The 22,158-nt window shown below is 42.9% G+C and overlaps 1 protein-coding gene across 3 annotated transcripts in view; it reads left to right on the forward strand.

Moving 5' to 3' along the window:
• Positions 1 to 1,290: 1,290 nt before the first annotated feature.
• GPM6B (glycoprotein M6B) overlaps positions 1,291 to 22,158 on the forward strand; it is a 106,815-nt gene continuing 85,947 nt past the window's right edge. Inside the window, exon 1 of one of the 3 annotated variants that reach the window (XM_030449706.1) lies at positions 1,291 to 1,767. In XM_030449706.1, coding sequence (XP_030305566.1) covers positions 1,764 to 1,767 — 4 coding nt within the window. In that variant the 5' untranslated portion in view covers positions 1,291 to 1,763. The remainder of the gene's footprint in view (positions 1,768 to 22,158) is intronic. The other 2 variants (XM_030449699.1, XM_030449715.1) reach the window with 2 other exon arrangements.

Consider the following 22,158-nt stretch of genomic DNA (forward strand, 5'->3'; position numbering starts at 1 on the left):
ACAATTGTGGAAGAAGATGAAATACATTCTTATATTTTATGTAAATAACAGAAAATTAGGGTGCTTTTATTGTGACAAAGGTAAAGGAAACGAATGCCAAGAATCCGGTTAATGTAAATCAGCAAAAATTGATGGATATTAGGCACTGCAGATGCATTTATCATGACTAAAGAGATGGCCTTCGCAGCGGAAGCAATCAAGTCGCTCTCATGATAGAAATCTAACTTAGAAAAGCAACTAAAGTGAAAAAGGCAATGTCGAGGCTCTCTTCCATACACATTGTCTGCATTTAGGAAGTTCTTCACCATGAGGGTGGTGAGACACTGGAACAGGTTGCCCAGAGAGGTTGTGGAAGTTCCATCACTGGAAGTTTTTAAGGTCAGGCTGGACAGGGCTCTGAGCAACCTGATCTAGTGGCAGGTGTCCCTGCCCATGGCAGGGGGTTGGAACTATATCATAGAATCATAGAATCATGGAATCAGCTGGGTTGGAAGGGACCTCAGAGATCATCAAGTTCAACCCTTGATCCACTACCGCTGCAGTTACCAGACCATGGCACTGAGTGCCACATCCAGTCTCTTTTTAAATATCTCCAGGGACAGAGAATCCACTACTTCCCTGGGCAGCCCATTCCAATGTCTGATCACCCTCTCCGGAAAGAAATTCTTTCTAATATCCAACCTAAACCTCCCCTGGCACAACTTGAGACCGTGCCCTCTTGTCTTGCTGAGAGTTGCCTTGGAAAAGAGACCAACCCCCCCCGGCTACACCCTCCTTTCAGGGAGTTGTAGAGAGTGATGAGGTCTCCCCTGAGCCTCCTCTTCTCCAGGCTGAACAGCCCCACCTCATAGGATCTTAAGGGTCCCTTCCAACCCTGGAAAAACTATGATTCTACGACCTGCAATGACATACCCCTGCACAACACAATTACTTTTGCCGTCAACATGTCCTGGTATGAAGGGGGTTTACGGGTAAGCTCCTGGTGGAGAAGCCACGCATGAGCCCTCAGTCTGCTACTTCGGGGTCCCCTCCTCTGGTTTGCCCCAAATCGATGCATTTCGCAGAGTGTTTAAAGAACACTGCAAGTGCAGGTTGTGTGCCGGAACACCACCGAAGTGGCAGCTACCGCAGTGCTATGTAACGCTGCACAGCGGCGGCCGTAGGTGCAGGGGAGGCTGCGAAGGTAAGAGCCGCGTTGTTGGAACACGAACAAACACATCAATGAAATAATGTTATGTTCGGGCACCCAGTGCCCTTCCCACTGCCACAGACAAACAGTAAGAAGCGTTCACTTCTGAAGGTCAGGGATGCCCTTCGCCCCGTGTCCCGAGCAAGCTCCTGAAGCGGAGAGCGGCCGGAGTCGTACCAGGGCCCGCCCGGGGAGCTCCTTCTGGGAGCCGCTTGAGCACGGACCCTCTGCCCTCCGCCGGGATCCCTCCCTCCAGGCCGCGGGGCGGCGCTCCGCCACCCCTGCCCCACGGCGGGCCGGGCCGGACCGTGAGGGCTGAGCCGGGCGGGCCGGGAGCCCCTCGGGCGGTGCAGGCAGGCGGGGCCGTCCCCGCCCCCTTCTTTCCGCGCCGCAGCCGCCGGAGGCGAGCGGAGCCCGGCAGTGTGAGAGCTGCCGCCGCTACCCTCCGCCGCGCCTCCCGCCCAGCCCGGCGCACTCCAGCTCATCCCAGCTCAGCCCAAGCCCGGCGAGGCACGGCAGAGCGAGCCCCTGCCCTCCTCCCCCCTTCACACCGCCCGGGCGACGAGAGCCAGCCATGGGTAAGCCGGACGGGATGAGGGGGAGCCCCCACTCCGGGACCGCGGCCGTGGGCAGGGTGGGAGGGGGGCAGGTGCGGGGCAGCCCCCGGGGTGGGTGGGGGGTCCCCGTAGTTTGTTGAGCGGGTCGGGGGCGGCCGCCTCTCCGCCCCCCTCGGTCCGGGCCACTGCCACAGAAACTCGGCGGGAGTGGGGGGCTCCGGGCCGGCAGGGAGAGCCCGGGGAAGGTGGTGGTGGTGGGAGATGAGGAAGGGAGAGGAAATGGGACCTCGCCATCTGCGAAGCGCGTCCTTCTTTTAAGAATAAATGAGTAATAGTACTACTACAGAATCCCGGAGCGGTAGTTTCTTGGGGGAGGTTTGTAGGCAGCCGGCCCGTGGTGTGTCTGTCTTCTGCTCCTCCGGTGCCGCTTGAAGCTGAGAAAGCGGTGCTGATGGGGGGGCTACGCCGGACGCAGGGGCGGCCTTTTGGGGAGTCGGACCGGGCTGAGGCCCCGGGTCCCGCCGTGGGGCTTGGAGTCCCCAGTCGGTGACTCGGTTTCGCCCCGGCTATCTCTTAAGGTGAAGCGGGGCGGAGGGTCCCGCTCAGCACCTCTGCCCCAAACGCGGGTTCCTCCGGGAAGCGGTTCAGGTTTTTCCCGGGGGTGATGAGCGGTTCGGGAGAGGGGGGATCACCTCGGGAGCAGGGAGGGGGCTGTTCGTGCCTTTTCCAGGTGGGAGGTGTTGAGTATCCCTGTGTGCCAGGTGCGTTTCGGCGTGAACATTGGGGAATCCTGTGTGTGGGATTTTGGGATAAGGTGGCGAGCCTTTCCCTCCTGGAGCTTGGGGTCTTCACCATGGAGGGAATGGATGGGAAGTGGCAGCTTCTGTTCCCAAACTTCTGGGGAGGGGAACACTTGTGTGGGTGTGTTAACGTGAGCAAAAGTGGGGCCCTGGTTTGAGAAGGACTCATCCTACACATGGGTCACTCGGTGGTCAACACACACATTTCAGCATTCCCATCCTTTGAGTGTGGGCCTTTTAGCATAGGCTGCTTCCTGTGAGCTTTGCTTTCAATCAACAGGAGACCCAAATGAATTAAGCAGTAATGAAAGTTGTGAGGTTTGGGAAAAACAAAAAGATAGAAAAAATACAGCTGTGTCTTTGGTCCAGTTTTCCAGCAGTGTATTACTGCTCACAGGTTGCAGCTGCTAAAGCAGAGCTATCGGTGCATGCCCATGTGTTAATATGCACATACTGATGCTGGCACTGTCTCTGGCTTTAATTAAGAAGAAAAAAAAAAAGAAAAAGAAAAAAGAAAAGAATTAATTACTCAGCCAAAGGAAGCTGACAGAATTCCTATGGTTGCTACTTTGTTAAATTAATTCGCATCACCTAATTCCTTAATTTCTAAATGCTTATTAACTGGTTTGTGCCTTGGCTTAGTGAAGATCAGGCTTTTTTGAAGTTTCAAACACCCTTTTCAGTGCATGTTAAAGTACTGATTCCTGCTGCTTCTGCAGCTCTGAAGGCTGAAACAAACCAGCCAGCCGAATTATTGGCACCAATACGCTTTCTTTTTGCATGCATATTCTCATGCTCACTTTTTAGGCTATGCATTCCCTATGTGAACTTTTGATAGTAAATGAAACTGAAAAGCTGATGGCTTCTCCCATGTATGTATCTTAGTAACTTTTGCTTAACCTGTACTTTTACTTCCATGGATTGATGTCAAATAAATCTTGGAATGGGGATGGAAGTGGGAAAGAGAGAAAGGAATGTTTTCAAGTGTCTTATATGAAGAAGTATATGAAACACTTTGTACGCACTTTGTTAGTCTTGCAACAGGGTGTGAAATATATGTTTTATGACTGTATAGAATGTCTTGTCCTGAATGTAACAGTTGGGAAAGGGGGAGTGGAAAGAAGAAAATGTTTCTTGGGTATTTTGCTGCTAGGTGACAACAGTGCAAAACTCCAAGGTTCGTCAACTTCTTTGCTTAGAAAGGTTGTTGGATGATCAAGCCGTGCCTGACAGGGTGACAGTGGTGCAGTCAGTCGAGAGAAGGGATTTATAGCCCAAATTTCAGATTAAATACTTCAAAAAAGAAGTCACAAAAAGGAAGTCTTTGTCAGCTGGCCATGCAGTCCGTCATGAATACAACGTTTTGTTTATGCCATTGCATAACTGCTGCCTTGGCATTGGGTGTGCTGAGGCTGATGTGACCATCTAACCAGGACTTGTGTGGAGTCCTGGCACTTTATCCAGAACTTCCTGATCCAATAGGAAGGGTGCGTTTGACTGATTCTAATTTGGACCATTTGAATTGCCCTTGCTTGCATAAACCTTTTGTGTAGGACTTGCTCACTGTGGCTGAATATGATGCGGTTGTTGGGTTTTTTTTCTTTCTGGAGGTGTTGAAAGCCCAATGTGGCCATTGATGTTCACTGGGCTTTTGGCTCCCTTAGTGCTTCTGGAAGGCAGGAACATTGTGTTCAATGCCAGTTTGGGATTGCATCAGCTGGAGGGGCATCAGTAAATAACCTGGTCAGTGTTTTGTGCATCTTTGTGAGAAAACCCACCTGTTGGTGTCTTACATCATGACCCACACTCTCTCAAATGTAGTGTCTCATCTAGGGGGTGAGTAAGGGGCTGCTATTTTACAAAATTAACAAAAAAATGCAAAACATTTTTCTTCCTGAAAATTTGAAAAGCATGATACAGTGTCATTTCTTGGGAGCAGCCTGTGCTCACAGTGTTACACCTTTTCTTCTTTGTATTCCCACAATCTGTTGCTTTCATATAAGAAAAGTGGTTGGAGCAGACAGTGTATTTATTATGTTTTGGTATTTATTTTGTTAATGAAAAAAATACTGAGGAGAAGAACACTGTGCACAAAGAGTGGATGAAATTGATGCCCAGCTTCATGGGGTTTGTGTCCCCTCTCTCTGCAGTACAGGTGGAGGAACTGCTGCCTCACAGAGCTGCAAACCCAGGGGTTCCCAGAGGCATCACACTGTGCTGTTGCCATCCCCCTGTCCTTCACACCTTCTGCAGCACATCCAGCTCCCCCAGCAGCACTTGCTTCTGAATCCCTACAGCTCTTGCCTGCATCCCAGAGTGAACTGTGACCTTCCCTTAGGTAGTAACCTAAGGGGTTCCACCTTAGGGGCTTCTACCACCCATAGAAATGGTCCTCACTTTTATGTAAAATGTGTCCAATGTAGGTTCAAATATTCCCAAAACCAGGCTTTCTTCTTATAAACAGCTGGGGGCAAATCCTAAAAGAGAATCAGTCCTCTTTCTTTCTGTTCAGCTATATGCTTTGTTCAGGCAGGAGCTGAAATCTTTTGTGTGTCACAGAAATAGTAAAATCTGATTAGTATCAGTCATTAAGGGTGGCTAGATTTCAACTGATAAGTGTTGTAGTCCATAATCTTGCACCTCTTAAATATGATTAACCTTGTCCCTTAAAAAAAAATGTGTATATATATATTAAGTTTATCTTCTCTTAAAACCTGTGAAATATAAAGTTTTATACTATTACCCTTCCAGTATTTCCACAAAACCTGCTTAGGCTATTAATCAGACATACAATCACAGAATGGCTTGGATTGGAAGGGACCTCAAGGATCATCTCATTTCAAGTCTCCTGCCATGGGCAGGGACACCAACCATTAGATCAGATTGCTGAAGGCCCCATCCAACCTGTCCTTGAACATTTGAACACTTAAAAAGTACGTGATTTTGCCTTCTCACTGTAATCCTTCTTAGCTGAGAAGGAGGCGGAAGAGAAAATGTTGTGCATTTCAGATATTTCCCAGTGTCCTAAACAATTGGTGGTTTCATCATATTTATAGATTCTCCCTCTTGCTCTTGTTCTAAACATTTGGTTCAGTAACATAGGAAATCTGCAAATCTGTTGTCCTGTTTACAAATTATGATATATATATATCTGATAGATCTTTAAATGATGCTATGTTTCAAAAAAACTTTTGGGATTAAAGATTATGTCCCAGGGAGGGCTGATCTGTAGCAGTGCTTGATTATCTGTCTTTTTTAGAGTGTTTCCAGAATTTTTTGAGCCAATTGACATCTGCAAGTCACTTTCAGTGTTCAAAGGACAAAGTTTTTTTTTTATAAGTTTTCTTCCATGTCTTGTTATTCTAACAGTCATCATGTTGCAAGCATAATTTTTTTATTTTTTCTGCAGCCTTTGTTTTCCAAGATTAGTGCTATTTAATCACAGAATGGTTTGGGTTAGAAGGAACCTTTAAAGATCCTCTTGACCAACTTCCCTGCCATGTGCAGGGATAGCTTTTCACTTGCTCAAATCCCTGTCCAGCTTACAAGTATCCACAGATAGGGCATCTGCAACTTTAACATTTAGTAATATCTAAAGTTGTTGCTCTAAAAAGTAAGTCAAAAGTCCATTTCATTATAAGATTAAAATAAACTGAAAATTAACCCAGTGAAGCCCACTTGTGGTAGCCTTATTATTCCTTATGCAGCAGCATCTTGTCCTCCTTGAACGGGTACACATTCTTTGTGAGGGTTTTCTTTTCTGTGAGATACACAGCTGGTACAGCCAGACATAGACTCACTGCACATACTGTATTTCCACTAAAGGTATTTGGATATAAATCTTTCTACAAGTGCAACAGCATTGTATCCAGTGAAATTTCATTGAGGTAAAGCGTTTGGAGAGGGAGCTGCTGTGGGCTGCTACATCACCAAACTCCCCACAGTGGCTGTTCTTTTTGGATCTCCTGGTTTTCTCTTTTTTACCTCTCCCACAGAAGCTGTGTGTGCCCTTCACCTGTCCTCAGACACACATACAGGTGGTCCCCATGGATGCCTCCCCAGCACCTGCCTAGGCTGCATGGCACTTTGTTTCTCCATGCAGCTCTTTGTGGCTGTTCCTGCTAGGGCACCGAGAGCTTGCAGAGAGCCATGGGAGCTGCCTTTCTGCAAATCACTCAGGTCCACCTGCAAAAAATTGGAACCCTTCATGACATCACAGTGTTGAAATTGCTGAGGATGCATTTATTTGCTTTTTGTGTACTTTATCACAGGAGCTTTTTACCGCAGGCTGTGAGATTGAGGTTTCCTCCTGATGGAGCACACAGCATCTTGGTGGATGTTTTGGGGGTCGTTCTCCAGGGTTTGCCTCAGCTCACTTGTGGCCAGATTGGTGTGAGCCATCCAGGAAAATCAAAATCCTTTCTATTCTGGCTGATTCCATAAAGTGTGTTTGGGTATACGTGCCTCTGGATTTGAGTTGTGGTGAGCAAATGTAAGCAAAGATAGCTTAGTCTCCATGTGGGACATCAAAGGTGTTTGTATTAAAATAATAGTTCTCAGCCCGTGGGGCTCTGTACAGCTGCAGAAATGTGTGTTGGGAGGATTTTCTGGTCGATACCCACAACAGGCAAAGGACAAAACAGAGCCCTGGTGGCTCTGGTCCATCTGTCTTGTCTGTAACTGGTTCTAGGTCAAATGCAATGTAACCTGTGGCCTGGAGGAAGCAAACTCAGCAGGACAGCACCAGTGGAGGAATCCACATCTTGTGATCCTTTCTCAACTTTTCTTGCAGGTGTGAACCTCTGACAGCTGGGGTGCTGGGATGGCTTTCCTTGTCAGAATTCCCTGTTACCCCTCTCCTGTAAACACCATGTACAACATTGGAAGAGATTTCACCATTCAGTGCAACAAAAAGATAGCATAATATCTACCACTTAGTTCTCAGCTGTCAGATACTTTCTATTGCTTCCCTGTCTTGGTACTTTGGCAGTCGTCCTCTCCATAATTATTTTGTCTCTTGGGTTTTAGGCTCAAAAGCTTGCATGTGGAATTGTGGCTTGGGAAACATTTACAAGCAAGGCAGAGAACTGTGAGAATTTGCCACCTTTTGTTCTCCTGGTTTTTGGAGCAGTTTGAGTAGCAGCAATTTCAAAATGTGAATGGAGCTTATGTTTCATGAATAGGAAGATGTGCCTGATGTGGAACTATTGAGGGGTACAAACCTCAGTGTGTTGCTGTGCATCAGTTCTGTGTGTGTTCGGGTTGTTTTTGTTTTGTTCTGGTTTTGTTTTTTGCCTAGGGGGAAAAGGACTGTGATTCAAAAATAGCTGGGACTTGGTCATGAAGAGGACTAGACTTCTTGAAATATTGGACTGATTTGGATAATCCAATATAAGATACAGCTTTCAAGATATTGTGGGTTTTTTAAATGTTTTCTTAAAATCATAGAGTGATTGTGGCATATTTCAATCTAAAACTCTGTCTTTGTATACATTCCTTCAATACCAGTGAAAATATAAGAATTGCCCTGGTGTAAACCATGTAAAAATTGGAGAGTTGGATTGCACTGAAGGCAAACAAGACAAAACTTGCTCCATTAAGCAGGGTAGCAGTTCACTTGCCCTCCAGGTGCTGGTTTGTCAGGCAAAAAGGACACCTTGTGGGCAGCTGGTTGGGAGTTCCAAAAAATATGGTATAAGATGGGAGTCCAGCCAGGGCAGGATTGCATTTTGAGTAGTGTGATGGTTTTCTTAATATTGAAAACATACATTTGGGTTTGTTTGGTGGTTTTGCTGAGCTGGAGCTGTGGAGCCTGCCGCTGATGGCAAACCAAGGAGGAATCTGACTCCCTTGTGTTGCCAGCAAGGCACAGCTAACTGGGACTCTCCAGAGTCTGTTTTTTGTTTAACCTTTTTTTATACATTTTTGTCAGCTTGCTTGCTAGAAATTTCATGGAGGCTTTTCAGTTCCAATGCCCAGGGTGCATCAGTGAAGCTGCAGGGTGAAGGGGAGCATTGGCTGCCTGCAGGTGCCTGCATGTGCCCCTTGTGAGCCTGCCTGGGAGGCTTTCTTCAAAAGAGATTTCCCACCCTTTTTAAAAAACTCCTTGGGTTTATGTGTGTTTTGCTTTCTGATGGGATGCAAGTGTTTTGCAATGTAAGAGAGTGCTTTTGTCAATTTAAGATGTCCTTTAAAAGCTGCTTCATTTCTAGATTGTGGGAACCTCCATCAGGATTTGACAGAATGAAGTCCTGAGCATGCGTCATACCAACCAACACCATGCAAGTCTGACTTAGTGCAGAACTCTGGCTGGATCTTAAGTACTTTTTCCTAATTATTGATGGAAGTAATTTCCATTTTCTTGTTGGTTGTGTTTTTGTGATTGCTGATTTTTTTTGTGATTGGGTTTTTTTTATGATTGCTGTTTGTGTGTAAACCTGCACCTTTGTTACCAGAACTGTACTGACATAAATGTCAAGCATTTTCTCAAACAAAAGTGTCAGGTGAGTTGTATTTGTTAGGCACACAGCTGAAAACAAGTTTACCACGTGGAACTTCCCTTGTGGAAAATCAAACGCGTTTCTTGAATTGCTTAAGCATGCCTTTCAAAAAAAAAAATGTGAAGAAGAAGAAGAGATGACTAGTGGGATTATTTGGAGCTGAGAACTTTTGGTGCAAGCACAGGGATCTGCTCCAGCACAGCTGTCAAGAGCCCACAACTTGCAAGGTGTGATGAACAGTAACACTTCAGGCAGCATCTGCTTAGGCTCTGTGATGGGTACTGGTACAAAAGCCTTGAAATCTCTTGAAATATCTGACATATTTGTCATGTCACACCAGGGGAGCGTAAAAGAATCTTAGTACATCATCTATTACTGCTCATTCCCCAGCCAGTGAAGTTACTAGGTACTAAAGCTAATAACTGTTTCATTGAGCCAGATTTTTACATAAGCAAGGAATGCAGTGCAGAGGGAACTTCTGCTATGCGTGACTGATGTAGTCCTTGTTAGTAATTATTTCCCTTGTGCTGTTGTGTACCTTCACTCCATAGAAGTTTTTCCCATTCTGTGCTGAAATTAAAGTGCCAATTTCTCATGCTTGGCAACTGTTCGATGAAAATCCTCTTTTTCAGATAATGTCTGGAAACTTTAAGAAGTAAGGATATGGAATGAAAAATAGCTGTTTAAGTCGTTTTGGGTTTTATAGCCTGTAATTTTTAGTCCCTCCCTATAAATTGTTTCTAAGCAGTTTGAAAATACCTGGTTTCTCTTCTCAAGCTTGAGCCATGAGAGCCATATAATAGGTACTTAATCCTTAACCTCCTCCTGAAATTCTTTGAGGTTTTTCATCCCATCTGCCTGTCTGCTTGCAGTGCCATGTTTGAGAAATTGTTGTAATCTACCACATATTAAATTCCTCTTACTCCTCCGTGGAAATCCGTGAAGGCAGAAAAGAACCAGGAAGGAGAAGAAAAACTCTTGAAAAAGCTAATTTAAAGTAGGCATGGCAGACTGGAGGTAAGTATTTGGGGAGTGGGTGGAACTGAAACAAAACACAAATGCGGCAGCAGCGTGAGTCAAGACTCAAATGATATTTTAACCTTAAGCAGCCTGCAAATTTCATTAAAATGTTTCTCTTTTCCTGGAAAACTTTATTTCTGGATTTTCTTAAGTTTACCATGTCTATTGTCATAAAAACTACTGAATGTTTCCCTGTTATGGTCAGCTCCCCAGTGCACCCCAGCATGGCTTAGGCCCTTCTCATCATCCTCACAGAGAGGCAGTGCCAGACCTCATGGCTGGACCTTGTCCTTCCTAAGCTGTTTTCTACCAGGCTTTGTGGGCAGAGGTATGTGTGTGAATAGGTTGTTTGCTGCCTCCCCTTTTTCTGTTGGCATTTGATCCTCCATTGGAGGCTTTCTCCTGAAAATGGTGGCCAAGAGCACTTGCCACTTTTGCCCATGTGGTGAGCTGTGGCACCATCAGCTGATGCACTGGGCATGTCCAGGTGTGTTTTCCACAGACAGTGTCTCTGTGTGATAGGTGCTAGCTTTTTTCTATCTCAAAGTAAGCAATGCACATCTATTTGAGATAGAAAACAGAGGGGACATTGGGAAAAACAGCTTTAAAAAAAAGCAACAGAAAGTCAGGAGGCACTCTATTAACGCGAAATGCAGTGCTTTACTGGAAGGAAGCTGGAGGCTTGGCTGTTTCCACAGTGACAGAAGGGCACAGCACACATGGAATATTAAATGTTGTTGCCAAAACTAATGGGAATGTCCCAGCTGCTGTTGAAGCCTAATGCATAAATGTGTTAATTACTGCAAACTGAATCTTTCTTCTGGTTTTGTAAAAGCATAATAAAAAATGCAGGAATATACCCATGTAGCTAAAGTCAGGGCTATTAACTTCTTCCCCTTATAAAATGTGTTTAGTTGGTGAAACTGTTTTGTTTTGTGCTTGATTAGTTGGTCTTAGGTAGCAATGCTATTTTTTTTTATTTAGAGGTACTTGCCAAATTGGGCAGTAAGCTGGCTCTGGGATGGCAATCTACTTTCTGAATGTTCAGGTACCCTATTAGAAAGAGTTCTGCACAAATGCTTTAGAGAATTAGGAGTATTCCTTGTTGGAATATGATTGAATTTAGCTGAGGGATGAGAATGGAAACAGTGCCTCAGTTTCTGCTCAAAAAAAAAAAAAAAATCCAAAAGAAATCCTACCACCTTGGAAAGGTGGTGTCTCCAGTATATCTCTTCATTAGTTCTTCCTCTGACATGCTAAATGGGTCTCTGTGCAAGACTTCCAAGGAACGTCTTATGGAGACTTTTTAAGAAGATGCAGAAGGAGAGAAGCAATTATCACAGCCAAAATATGAGTTCCCAAAGCATTCCTTCCTCTTTCCCATTTAATAAAGCAGGTTTATGGATAAAAAAAATGACATAATGTCTGCTTTAGTTCTCATCCACTGTAAACCTTAAAATACATGATCCTTAACCCTTTGTTTTTTTTAGGGAAGAGGGTGGTAAATTTAGTAGGAGGGAAGCATGCCTTTTTCCTTCCATATGTGCTTGTGAGCGTGACTGCTCTGCCCACTTCCCACATGGTCAGTAGCCTGTCTTCTGTATGTGTGAAATATCCCTTATGTTAGGTCCTGTACTTTGTAAATAAAGTAAATGTTTTCTATTGCCTTACTCATAAAATATGTCAAGCTTTTCGTTGCATATGCTTCATTGCCCCAACACTTGTGCTTTGCATTTGCATCTGGTTATTAGATCTCTATGGAGAGACATTTCTTCTCCTTACCCAAGTTTAAGCAGAGGAGAGAAATTGTAGAACCACAGAAAGGTTTGGGTTGGTAGGGACATTAAATAAAGGTCGCAGAATCATAGAATGGTAGGGGTTGGAAGCATCCTCTGAAGATCATCTAGTCCACCCCACTGCTAGGGCAGGATCATCTGGAGTAGATCATACAGGAACACATCCAGATGGGCTTTGTATGTCTCCAGATATGGAGAATCAACAGCCTCTCTGGGCAGCCTGTTCCAGTGCTGTTACCCTCACAGTAAAGAAGCTTTTCCTTACATTTTGGTTTAACCTCCTGTGTTCCAGTCTGTGACCACTGAACCTTGTCCTGTCACTGCCATAGTCTGGTCCTATCTTCCTGACACCTGCCTTTTAGATGTTTATAAGCATTAGCGAGAAACCTCTTCAGTCTCCTCCTCACCAGGCTAAACAGACCCAGCTCTCTCAGCGTTTCCTCATATGGGAAGTGTTTTAGCCCTCTGATAATTTTTGTGGTCCCCCTCTGGACACACTCCAACAGGTCCATGTCTTTCCTGTGCTGAGGACTCCAGAACTGGACACAGTACTCCAGGTGGGGTTTGGGCAGACCAGAGGGGCAGAATCAGCCTGCTGGTCATGCTTTGTTTGATTCAGCCCAGGATATAGTTGGCTTTCTGGGATGTGAGTGCATATGTCTGGCTCATGTCCAGCTTTTCATTCACCAGTACCCCTAAGTCCTTTTCCTCAGGGTTGTTCTCTATCCACTTGTCTTGCCCAGCCTGTATTCCTGTTTGGGGACCACCCTGTCCCAGGTGCAGGACCTTACGCTTAGCCTTGTTCAACTTGCGTTTATTTGTCATTTTAACAGTATGTTCTTGTGTCAGGCTAAATCGCTGACATCGCAGCAGTATCCCAAAACTGAACTGATCCTGATCTGCTGTTCCGTGGAGTCCCAGAGACATTCATGCTTTTGCTCTTGGGCACTCAGATGACTTCCGCAGTCATGCTCTTTGGTGGCAGATACGGCTGGTGCTGTGACACTGAAAGCCTTCATGCTTGGCAGCTGCTCTGTGCTCCCCTTTGTCCTGAGGGGGACAGCTGGAAGAATACCCTAGTGACCGCCTGTATCCCAAGCCTCCCACAGCACTCAGGATGTACCATGCTGGTATTTCCTGCTAGGAGATACTGGCAATTAATTTAAAACACTTCCCTTGGGTCATCACGGCTTTTAAGCTTTTGCACTTATTATCTCAGAAACTGCCTTTCTTCCTTGAGTGTGACCTGCCAAGACAGCTGTGTTTCTTTTAAGCACTGAAGTTAATGATGCAAAACATGAAGCTTGGGAGGAGGACAGCAGGATTACAGCCCTTAGCTGCGTGACCACTTCCAGTGTCCCTCGTGTGGGAAACCAGCATGATCAGGGACTTCTGTGGCTGCAGGGCAAAGTGTAAGGCATGGCTTGGGCATCTGTCATCCTTTCTGCAAGGAGTCTTAGAGGATGGTGCTTCTATGGCCTTTCTGGGCTTCGTGTTAAACAAGGGAAGCTTTTTTTCTCTTGTTTTGTTTTTTAAACTTGTGTTCGCGTTCCTTGTTTATTTGTTTCGTTGCTGTTTATGGAATGCAATGGGTGCAGTAGAAAAGACTTTTTTGCAGGTGTAGGAGTAATATGGCATAAAAGGGTCCTTGTGTTTGTGTGTACTGCTGGCATACACTTTGTGTATGATAAACCCAAATGGATTTGCATTTGAGGGTAATCACAATGCCCCCATATTCACTTGGGCATAAGTTGGATGTCAGCTAGTGCTCTGACTGGGCTATATAGCTTCTTTCCTATAGGGGATCACAAACTGTTCACCTGACCTTAAATTGGCTGTTAGCTCACTCTCTCAGACAGGAGCAGGCAGACTTTCTCACTTTCAGCTTTGGTTTGGTGCTCCCTTTCCTGCTGTCTCTTTTCATGAGACTGCGTGTGGTGCTTACCTGTATCCTGTGTAGTAAGAGTCTGCACCAGGAAACACCTTCCCAAAAACCAGTGCTGGCTGCTGTATCCCTGTGGAGGGATGTGAAAGAGGCAGGGCACCAGTGCCAGCAAGCTTCACCACCATCTTTTGTTTCCCTCATAGCTATGGTGACCCTGGATGTGAGATCAGGAATGTATGCAGTGGAGATGATTTAAGGAAATGTACAGCACTGCACACTAATGAATTCAGGTCATGATGCTCATAGGATAAGCACATCAGCTTCCTGCCTCCCAAGTAGTTGCTGTGGTTCTGATGCGAAACCCTGTCAAGAAAAAACCTGCACGGTAATTAAAATGAACTGCTTTAGAGGAGTCTGGTTTGAATTAAGGCATGATGATTAACTCTGTCAGTATTTAGCTTTGCTAAATCTCTCCCTTTCCTTCCATGCCCTTCACTCTTCTGCCACTCCATCAGCTCAGTAGCCTCTGCTGAGATAGTGTCTGTTTAGAGTAGACCCTTCATCTCTGTAGTGGAAACAAGGGCTTGGCTAACATGTACCACAAGCCTTGGTAGGACTCTGTCAGGGATGTAGTGCCCACTGCAGAGCTTGCTGGTGGCTGGCAGGGTCTCCAGAAAGGCAGGACTATGGGATTAGAAAATGAGGGTGGAAAGGTAACTTTATTGTGTGACTAACTGTATTGAATGCTGCTTTACTCATGAGCATCTGAAATATTTAACAAAATTGGACTGCTTGGATTTACTGCATTAAATCCAAGTCCTCTGGGCTTTAAGGGCATTGGTTTTAGTATGCATGTATGGGAAATTCAGGAACAAGCAGGAGTACAACAGTGTTTTAATCTCAAACCATGGAAGTTCTGTCTGGTTGAGGGTTTTAAGTCCCTTTGTTCTGGTTTTCTTTCACATAAGGTGAAAGATTTGCTGTTTGTTTGTTTTTTCTTTATATGTAGAAGAGTATCTTCAAGCCCTCTTGGTGGGTACAGTAATCTCTGACCATGGCTTTTCATCAAGAAAATGCAATAAACCTTTTTTTGAGAAGAAGCATTTGTATCAGGTTATCTTGTCCTCAGGTCACAGCTATGGAGCACTCGCTTCAAAATCTCTCATTACTGCTGTACTACTTGTTTTCCAAGGCATTTTTCAGACAGGATCCATTGGGAGCTGCTGAAAGTTCCTCAAATTCTTATCTAATGCCCCTGCCTTACTCTGATGTGCCATTCAGTGGGGTGGTAAGCCCCTCCATGTCTGTGGAGGTGACAGAGCATATATTCTTATTTTTCACCATAGTTTGTTTTTAGTCTTCAAGAAGTTGATGTTGGCTGAACAACAAAAAGACATAAGATTTTTTTTTTTTTTGATACAGACAAGCAGGATAGTTATACTAGAAGGGCCTTTCTCTCATAAGACATTGAACATCTTTTGTGGAAAAATTATTTGAAATGTATATTGTGATATGATGCCTTTTCTTTAACCTCTGAAAGAATTGTGTATAACATGAAATTGAATCAGTCCTTGGTTTGATGGCTTGTATTGGATGTCCCCGTAGTTTGGGAGTGATTTGAAAGGAAAGCAAATGTATTATGCAGAGAGGCTGTGTTATGGCCTGTGCTGATTTTCCATGTTTCTTCATCTAAAGTTCTAATTTATCTTTGGAAAGTCTGATAAATTAGAGGTCACTAAACATAGTTTTCTTTGGTCCTCCACAATGACTAGACATTGACAATCTCTAAAATTGACAGTACTTTCTCCTTTCTTAAGAGTGACAATTTTGCAAGATGTTATTAATCTCTACTACCCATAAGATATCTTGTGCTCTTTAGAGGATGTCTCTCTGCTGTCTCATTACTTCTGTGCAGGAGCTGGATCAGCATCCTTCAGAGAACTGCAGGCATCTAATTCTTAAGCATCACAAAATTTTACTTTTGGTTCTTGCTCCTATCCAGCCATTGTCTGTTGTAGTCTTACAATACTGAAAAAAAAAAAATCACAAGACCTATTATTTTGGAGGCTTTTGTTTACTGTTTGGTTTCTGAGCACTTAGTGGCTGGTACTTATTTGAAATTCTTCCTTTTCCCTTTTCCATGGTTATGAATAGAAATCTACTCTTTTTTTGAATGGAAATCTACTCTTTTTTATTTTTTTTTAAATTTTTTTTTTCTTCCCCAATCTACCTATCCCTGCTTTTTTATGCTCTTGTATAGGGCTTATTGTTGCATGTCTGTAACAAAGTGCAACCCCTGAGCCAGCAAGACAGATGAAAGCTGTATATTTTAAGGAAGCATAGATGAAAGAAAACTGTGGAAAAAAAAATGGGAACTTTTTTTTTGGTATGTGATTCCTGTTTGGAGACACTTAGGAAAAGTGCCATCCCATAACATAGGGATGGTACATTTTAAATTCTCAAAATATTCTGTGCTGTTTTCCCCATCTTTTCCCTGTAGTGAAAAAACCATCTAGCTGTAAATTTATTGTCCAGTGTAATATGTCTATCTGATACTTCCATACGTTCCCTCTTCAGTCACTAAAGAGGCTTCAGAATTTATTATGGCTTTCTTCCAAATATCTAGTTTTAAAACAATGAATTTGAGGGTGAGGGAATGGGGATTTTCACAGTAGTGTCATTAAGGAAATGTTGCAAAACTGATGTAAGCGTCATCTTTTTTTTGCTCTGCAAGCTCTGTATTTTTCAGACAAACTTTCTAATAACAGGGCAGTGGTTAGTGGGTCAGACAGGCCCAGGGGGCTAAATTGGGTTTTGTTCAGCCAAATGTTAGTGCTTTTTAATCAACACTGAATTCTGCATGCAACACTCTCTTCTTTCCCCAAAGCCATAACAAAATAGAAATGCGTAGTCAATTGGGTCATGCACAACATCTGCCCTTTACTAAAAACAGTTAGGGAGTTATCACAACAAGGGGAAAGAAGCTGCCTATAGCTACTTTTAGAGCATCGTTTTGCCACCATTGCTTTGCTGGTCTGGTACAAGCAGCTGTCCATGAAGATGTACACAAGTCCTCCAACACCCTTTAGAAAGAAGAGAAGAATTGCCTTTTGTGTTTCTTGCAGGATTTTTACAAGAAGGTGCAAAATTCTGGTAAAACTGTGTCTGGGAATTGGAAGTGCGATCAATTTACAGCGCTGTGAAATAACTGAGTACATCATTTTTTTTGCCCTGTACAATTTCCATGGGTGTTAGGCTATTTCACATTAAGGAATTGTTTTTCAAATGTTGCTGCTGCCATCTGTACAGTCTCCAGTAAATGTAATTAATGTGACAGTAGCAATGCTGGAGGTTTTGGACTTTCTTGTTTAAATGGCCCATATGTTCTCTACTGTAGACAATGTTTTAGTTAGGTTATACTGAGAAGTTTCAATTTGCCTTGATGTTGGTCTTTTTTGGCAAAAGGCTTCATGCAGGCCAATTTTATTAAAAGAAGCCCATTGGAATGAAAGATCCTCAGCAGACATCTTATGAAGATGCCATTTGATTTGAAGATTTTTACATCCAGCTGAACTTCCATGTAATAGGACTTTATTAAACTCTTCACCTAAAGCAAGCTGAGTCAGTCTTGTATTTAAAGTTAAAAATTAACCATTATTTACTGGATACTTAGAAGTGAGAAGAAATAGGAGGATCTAGGACCAGATGATGGTAATGCTTTAATGTTGGAAAGAACAAGAGTTAACTTGTCTTTGCCTTGTTTTGGGTGAAGAGCTTAAAAAGAAAAAAGAAAAAAAAAAAGTGCATTTCTTATTTTTAGAGGGCTGATACCTCCAAAATGCTGTATTAGTGGATGACTTTCTTCTGAAACTTCAAAATACAAATAGTTTTAAAAGCGAAAAAGATAGGTTTGCAATGGATAAGTCATGTCTGGGAACCTAGGACTAATTGTCTTCTCATAGTGTTTAGCATTGACTTCCCCCATTTTAAGGCAATCTTCAGAGAGGCAGGGGGTGCAAATGGAAGGATGAAGGGGCTGCTTGGAAAAAATAGGCTAAAATAAGCCAAGTGCACTCTTATTTAAAGAACTAACTCTCAGAGGGGAATTGTGTCTCAGAGTGCAATATGTTAGTGACTCATAGGCAATACTAAATTTTGTCCTGGTTCAGAAATGCCCTAATGTATGTGCCTTGTTCCTAGACCCCCTGGCAGTCATCCTGGTGAGCTCTAGAGGCAATGCTTGGTGCACTTGGCTGGAGAACACGTAAGCGGTCTGCTAGATCAGGGTCTGCATGGACATGTTGGTAGTACAGACACTTTGGAAAATACACACAGAGAGCAGACCAATTTAACACTTTTCAGCAGTGTTTTTTTACCATTGCAAATGCCTGCATGCTTTAACTGACAGGAAAAGTCATATTTTGTATTAGACTTGGAAGCAGGAAAAAATGGTTTGGAGCAGTTCACAAAGCATGACTTGGAGTAATTTTGGTTTGGCTGGCACATTGCATTACAGACCAAAGGAAATCTTTCAGGTAAGCAATTACAGAAATATGTGCTACTCTTTCATAATCCAGAAAAAACTTTGATTATGCTATAAGCATGATCTTGGAAACTGTGATTGAAAATCACTACTGTAGTAGAAGAGAGGTCTCACGGAAATGAAGTATATTGCAACTTGGCAACAAATGATTAAAGTTTATTTCGAGAAATGTCAAGTGAAAGCATAATTACTGGCTTCTAACAGATGACTGAGGCTAGCAATGGGGCAACATATGTCAAAGCTTTGACTTGGAATTTCTTTTTCCAGAGTCACACAATATTTGGTTTGTTTTCTTTTTTTTACAAAGATGTTGTTACCACTGTTACCTATCTAGCAATCTGTCCTATCTAGCATTGTAATAAGTAAAAAATTTGGTATATGGTGGATATAATTGCAAAGTTTATCCTGTTTTGTAGTTGCAAAATATGTTAAATGTGTTAAATGTAAATTTAATTGAAAACAGGGCTTCTGACAGAGTCACGGATGTGTTGAGAAGAGCTGAATTGATTGGGCTGTGGGGGATCATGCTGGTTGTGCTTTTCTGAGTTTTGTTTTTCATTTTTCAGGCTTCCATAAAAATACAAACACAGCCTTAAATGCCAGTTAACTCTTTCAGTAACGAAGAGCCAACAGCTACCTCAGCTGCACCCTTCCTGGGTGATTCCTTGTATGCTTCCCTTATTACATGCATTCCCTAATAACTCTCTATACCATTCCTTTAATGGTATAAATGAACACTGTAATACATACACTATTAAAAAACTGCATTGTATTATGAATAAACTTGAGTCTCTGAAATGCTGAAACTCCTTTAGCTATAGGTGTACATAAACATACATGTAGCAGCTAGGTGGCAGAAACTGTGCCTTTTAAAAATAAAGTGATACTATAAATGTAGTAGTGTTACTTTGTAGTGAAAGTTCAGTTTCTTTAGAAGAAAGAATTCTGATACCTTTTTATTGCCAGAAATGTGTCCTTTGAGAAGATAGAATTAAGCCAGTTTTTTCTGTTTTATTGATGTCATATTTTCTCTGGGTGTCTAAATGGTCAGAAGTAGATTCTTCTGCTGCCTGTCTAAAACCATCTATGTGGTTTTAAAATAAAAATAGCTCAGAGATGTCTTACCTTCTGTCAATTCACTTACCTCTTGTACCTTGTAGAACCGTATACATAAATTAAACTGCTCTTGTGAAAGAAGGCTTGGTATGTGTGTGTGCCTGTGAGAAAAGCAAGTTAAGTTGTTTGGGAGCAGGGACTGTGTTTTGGGGTTGTGTATCACTCATTAGAGTTGAAGCTGACCTTAATTATATGGTCTGGGGCAATTATGGGAAACAATATCAGGGGCAAAAGTTTTCTCTGTTTTAAAATATGCTGCTGTCTCAAAAGGAATGCCTTTTCTTTTAAAAATAAAACAACCTAAAATGGAAATGCAACTAGTAGCATACATTATGCTCTGCTGGGAAATTTTCTAAACTCAGTTACTATTGCAATTCTGTGCATGGCTTGTTCAGTCCTTGCCCTGCTTATCTGCAGAGGTGGCAAGTCATTTTGGTGTGCTGCTTGAAATTCTTTGACCTTCCAACACTATCTTTTTAGTACCTGACTGATGTCCTCTATGGGTCACGTAGGAAGCCAGATAAGACTTAAACTCAATTTTGTGTATCTCGCTGAATTTCGAGACTGAGTCGTCATTAAGGCTGGCAGCTATTGCACTAAAGTGATGAGGGTGAAACCCTGGATTTCTTGACTTATAAAATTCTTTAGGTTTCTTCAGTCGTTTGGTCAAAGCAGTAATACAAACAGAATACAAGCACAGAACTGTCATGTGCTTTGATTAGAGAAGCTGTTGGAAAATAACATAAGAAAGCCCTCAACAGTTTATGAGAAATGGTGGCTCAGTCTTCCTGGGTTTTTCCTCAGTGAAAAACATCGGGTCAGCAATAGAAAAAGGGACTGTCTGTCTTCAGACTGTGTTCATTATAGCAGATTTGTTAGTCTGCAAGCTACCCATGCTGTGTCAACAGTGTAAAAAGTACTTCTGAGTCCACCATGTTATCAAAGTTAGAATGCAGTAGAGTTACAGAAGAAGAACCAGGTTACTTTGTGTCACAGTTTGGGAAATAGATGCCTTGTTGCAGAAATGAGTTTTTAAGAAAATGGCTGAGGGTACAGAACTTCTGTCATCTCTAAATGAACATTTTGTGTACAACAATTCTCTTAATTCTGGAGTTACCATCAAACTTGATTCCCTAACATCCAGGTCTGTGGGAACTGAGAATGTGAAAGTTGTGAGATGGTACATTTGTTGTGACATTTAACTTTCATTAAATGTGACACTAACTCAGAAGACAACATGAAAATTTTCCTAAGAGATAAAATTGTCCAAGAGCATGGTGTCCTAAACAATTATTAAAGAGTACAGTGAATCATAAGTATATTGAAAATCAAGGAACACAGGTCTCACATAGCAGTTGCATAATTTGTAGTGTTATTGTAAAGCTTTCAGCCACTCTTGCTTTTTAATGTCAATTTGGCAATTTTGTACATTAACATTATTGAGAAAGCATTCTGTTTTTGACTACAGAAAGGACTGTCTGATGAAAATGTTCTTGATTATCTACCCAAATGTGTATTTTACAGGAACAAGCATATTGACTTAGCAAAATGCTAAGCTATTCACTAAGGCAATGTGCTGAAGTGGCAAACATCATGTGATTTACAGGAATTTAAAGTCGTATCTCTACCTCTTTCTTGGCTTTAAGCAAATGAAATTAATTCTTTTAGCTCACTTCTCTTTCATTTGTTTATGTATTCAGGATGCTTAGTTGGTAATTGGTGATTGCTATCTTCAAAATGCTCTGGTGCCTAAATGGAGGAGTATGCTGTGGAGGATTCTCTATGGAAAAAACATGACTTAGAGTTGCAGGTTTAATTCATACTTGTTCTTTGCATTCTCAAGTAGTGTGTGTGTCTGCACACTATGGAAGAGTGGTGTTGAAAAGGCTCATAAACCCTGTCTCTTTGGCTTCTCCTGTTGCCTAACCCTCATGCAGAAGATTGGAAAAGAAAACGGTCTGGGAGGAAACAGGCATTGCCTTGCCTTTCAGAAACTAATGTCAATTTTTTCCTGCAGTTTTAGTGTCCTTCCAGCAGTCTCCTGGCATGTTATCTTTCCTCTCTTGCAGGTTTTTTATCATTTCAGAGAGGAAATAGATACAAACCACAAAACAAAACTCCAAAACTAAACAAGAAAAAACCCTGTGGAAAACAAAAACAAACAAAAAAAGCAAAAAAAGCCCACAAAACCAAACCATTGCTGTTTCAGGTTTTTGATTTGGTCTCTGTGTCTCTCCCTGGAGCTTCAAAAATAAGAAGCATGCCCTGGATGCAAACCAGTTGCTGACTTCTGTGATTACATGGGAAGGTGTGCTTGTTGCATGGTAATCCAGAGTGACTTCTGCCTCAACTACTTGGCTGAGGAAGAGCTGGCTGACAAGGTTTAGGGTTTTGAGAAGAGTAACCACATTTCCTAGAGTTTGAATGCTTGACAGCTCTTGAATGGAGAAGCTCTTCTATTCTTCCCTGGCCTTGAGATGAGCAGTCTCCCCCTGCTTTGTCTATCCTTTTTTAAAGATTAATTTTTCCTTCCATTCTGCAAGTAAACTTAGCTGTTCCCTGTTAGTGGCCATTCAAACAAAGGCAGAGATCCCACAGCTGGAGCAGAGGAGCAGCACATCTGCTGTGAGCCCTTCTGAGAGGTGCTAATCCCTGTTCAACTGGTGACTGTGCGACCTGGGTTGCAGAGGAGAGGGGGCAAGCAACATGCAGGGAGATATAGGAAAGGGTGTACACAGGGGGGAGAGTGGAA

This window comes from Calypte anna, chromosome 1 (genome assembly GCF_003957555.1).
Source record: "Calypte anna isolate BGI_N300 chromosome 1, bCalAnn1_v1.p, whole genome shotgun sequence".
NCBI lineage: Eukaryota > Metazoa > Chordata > Aves > Apodiformes > Trochilidae > Calypte > Calypte anna.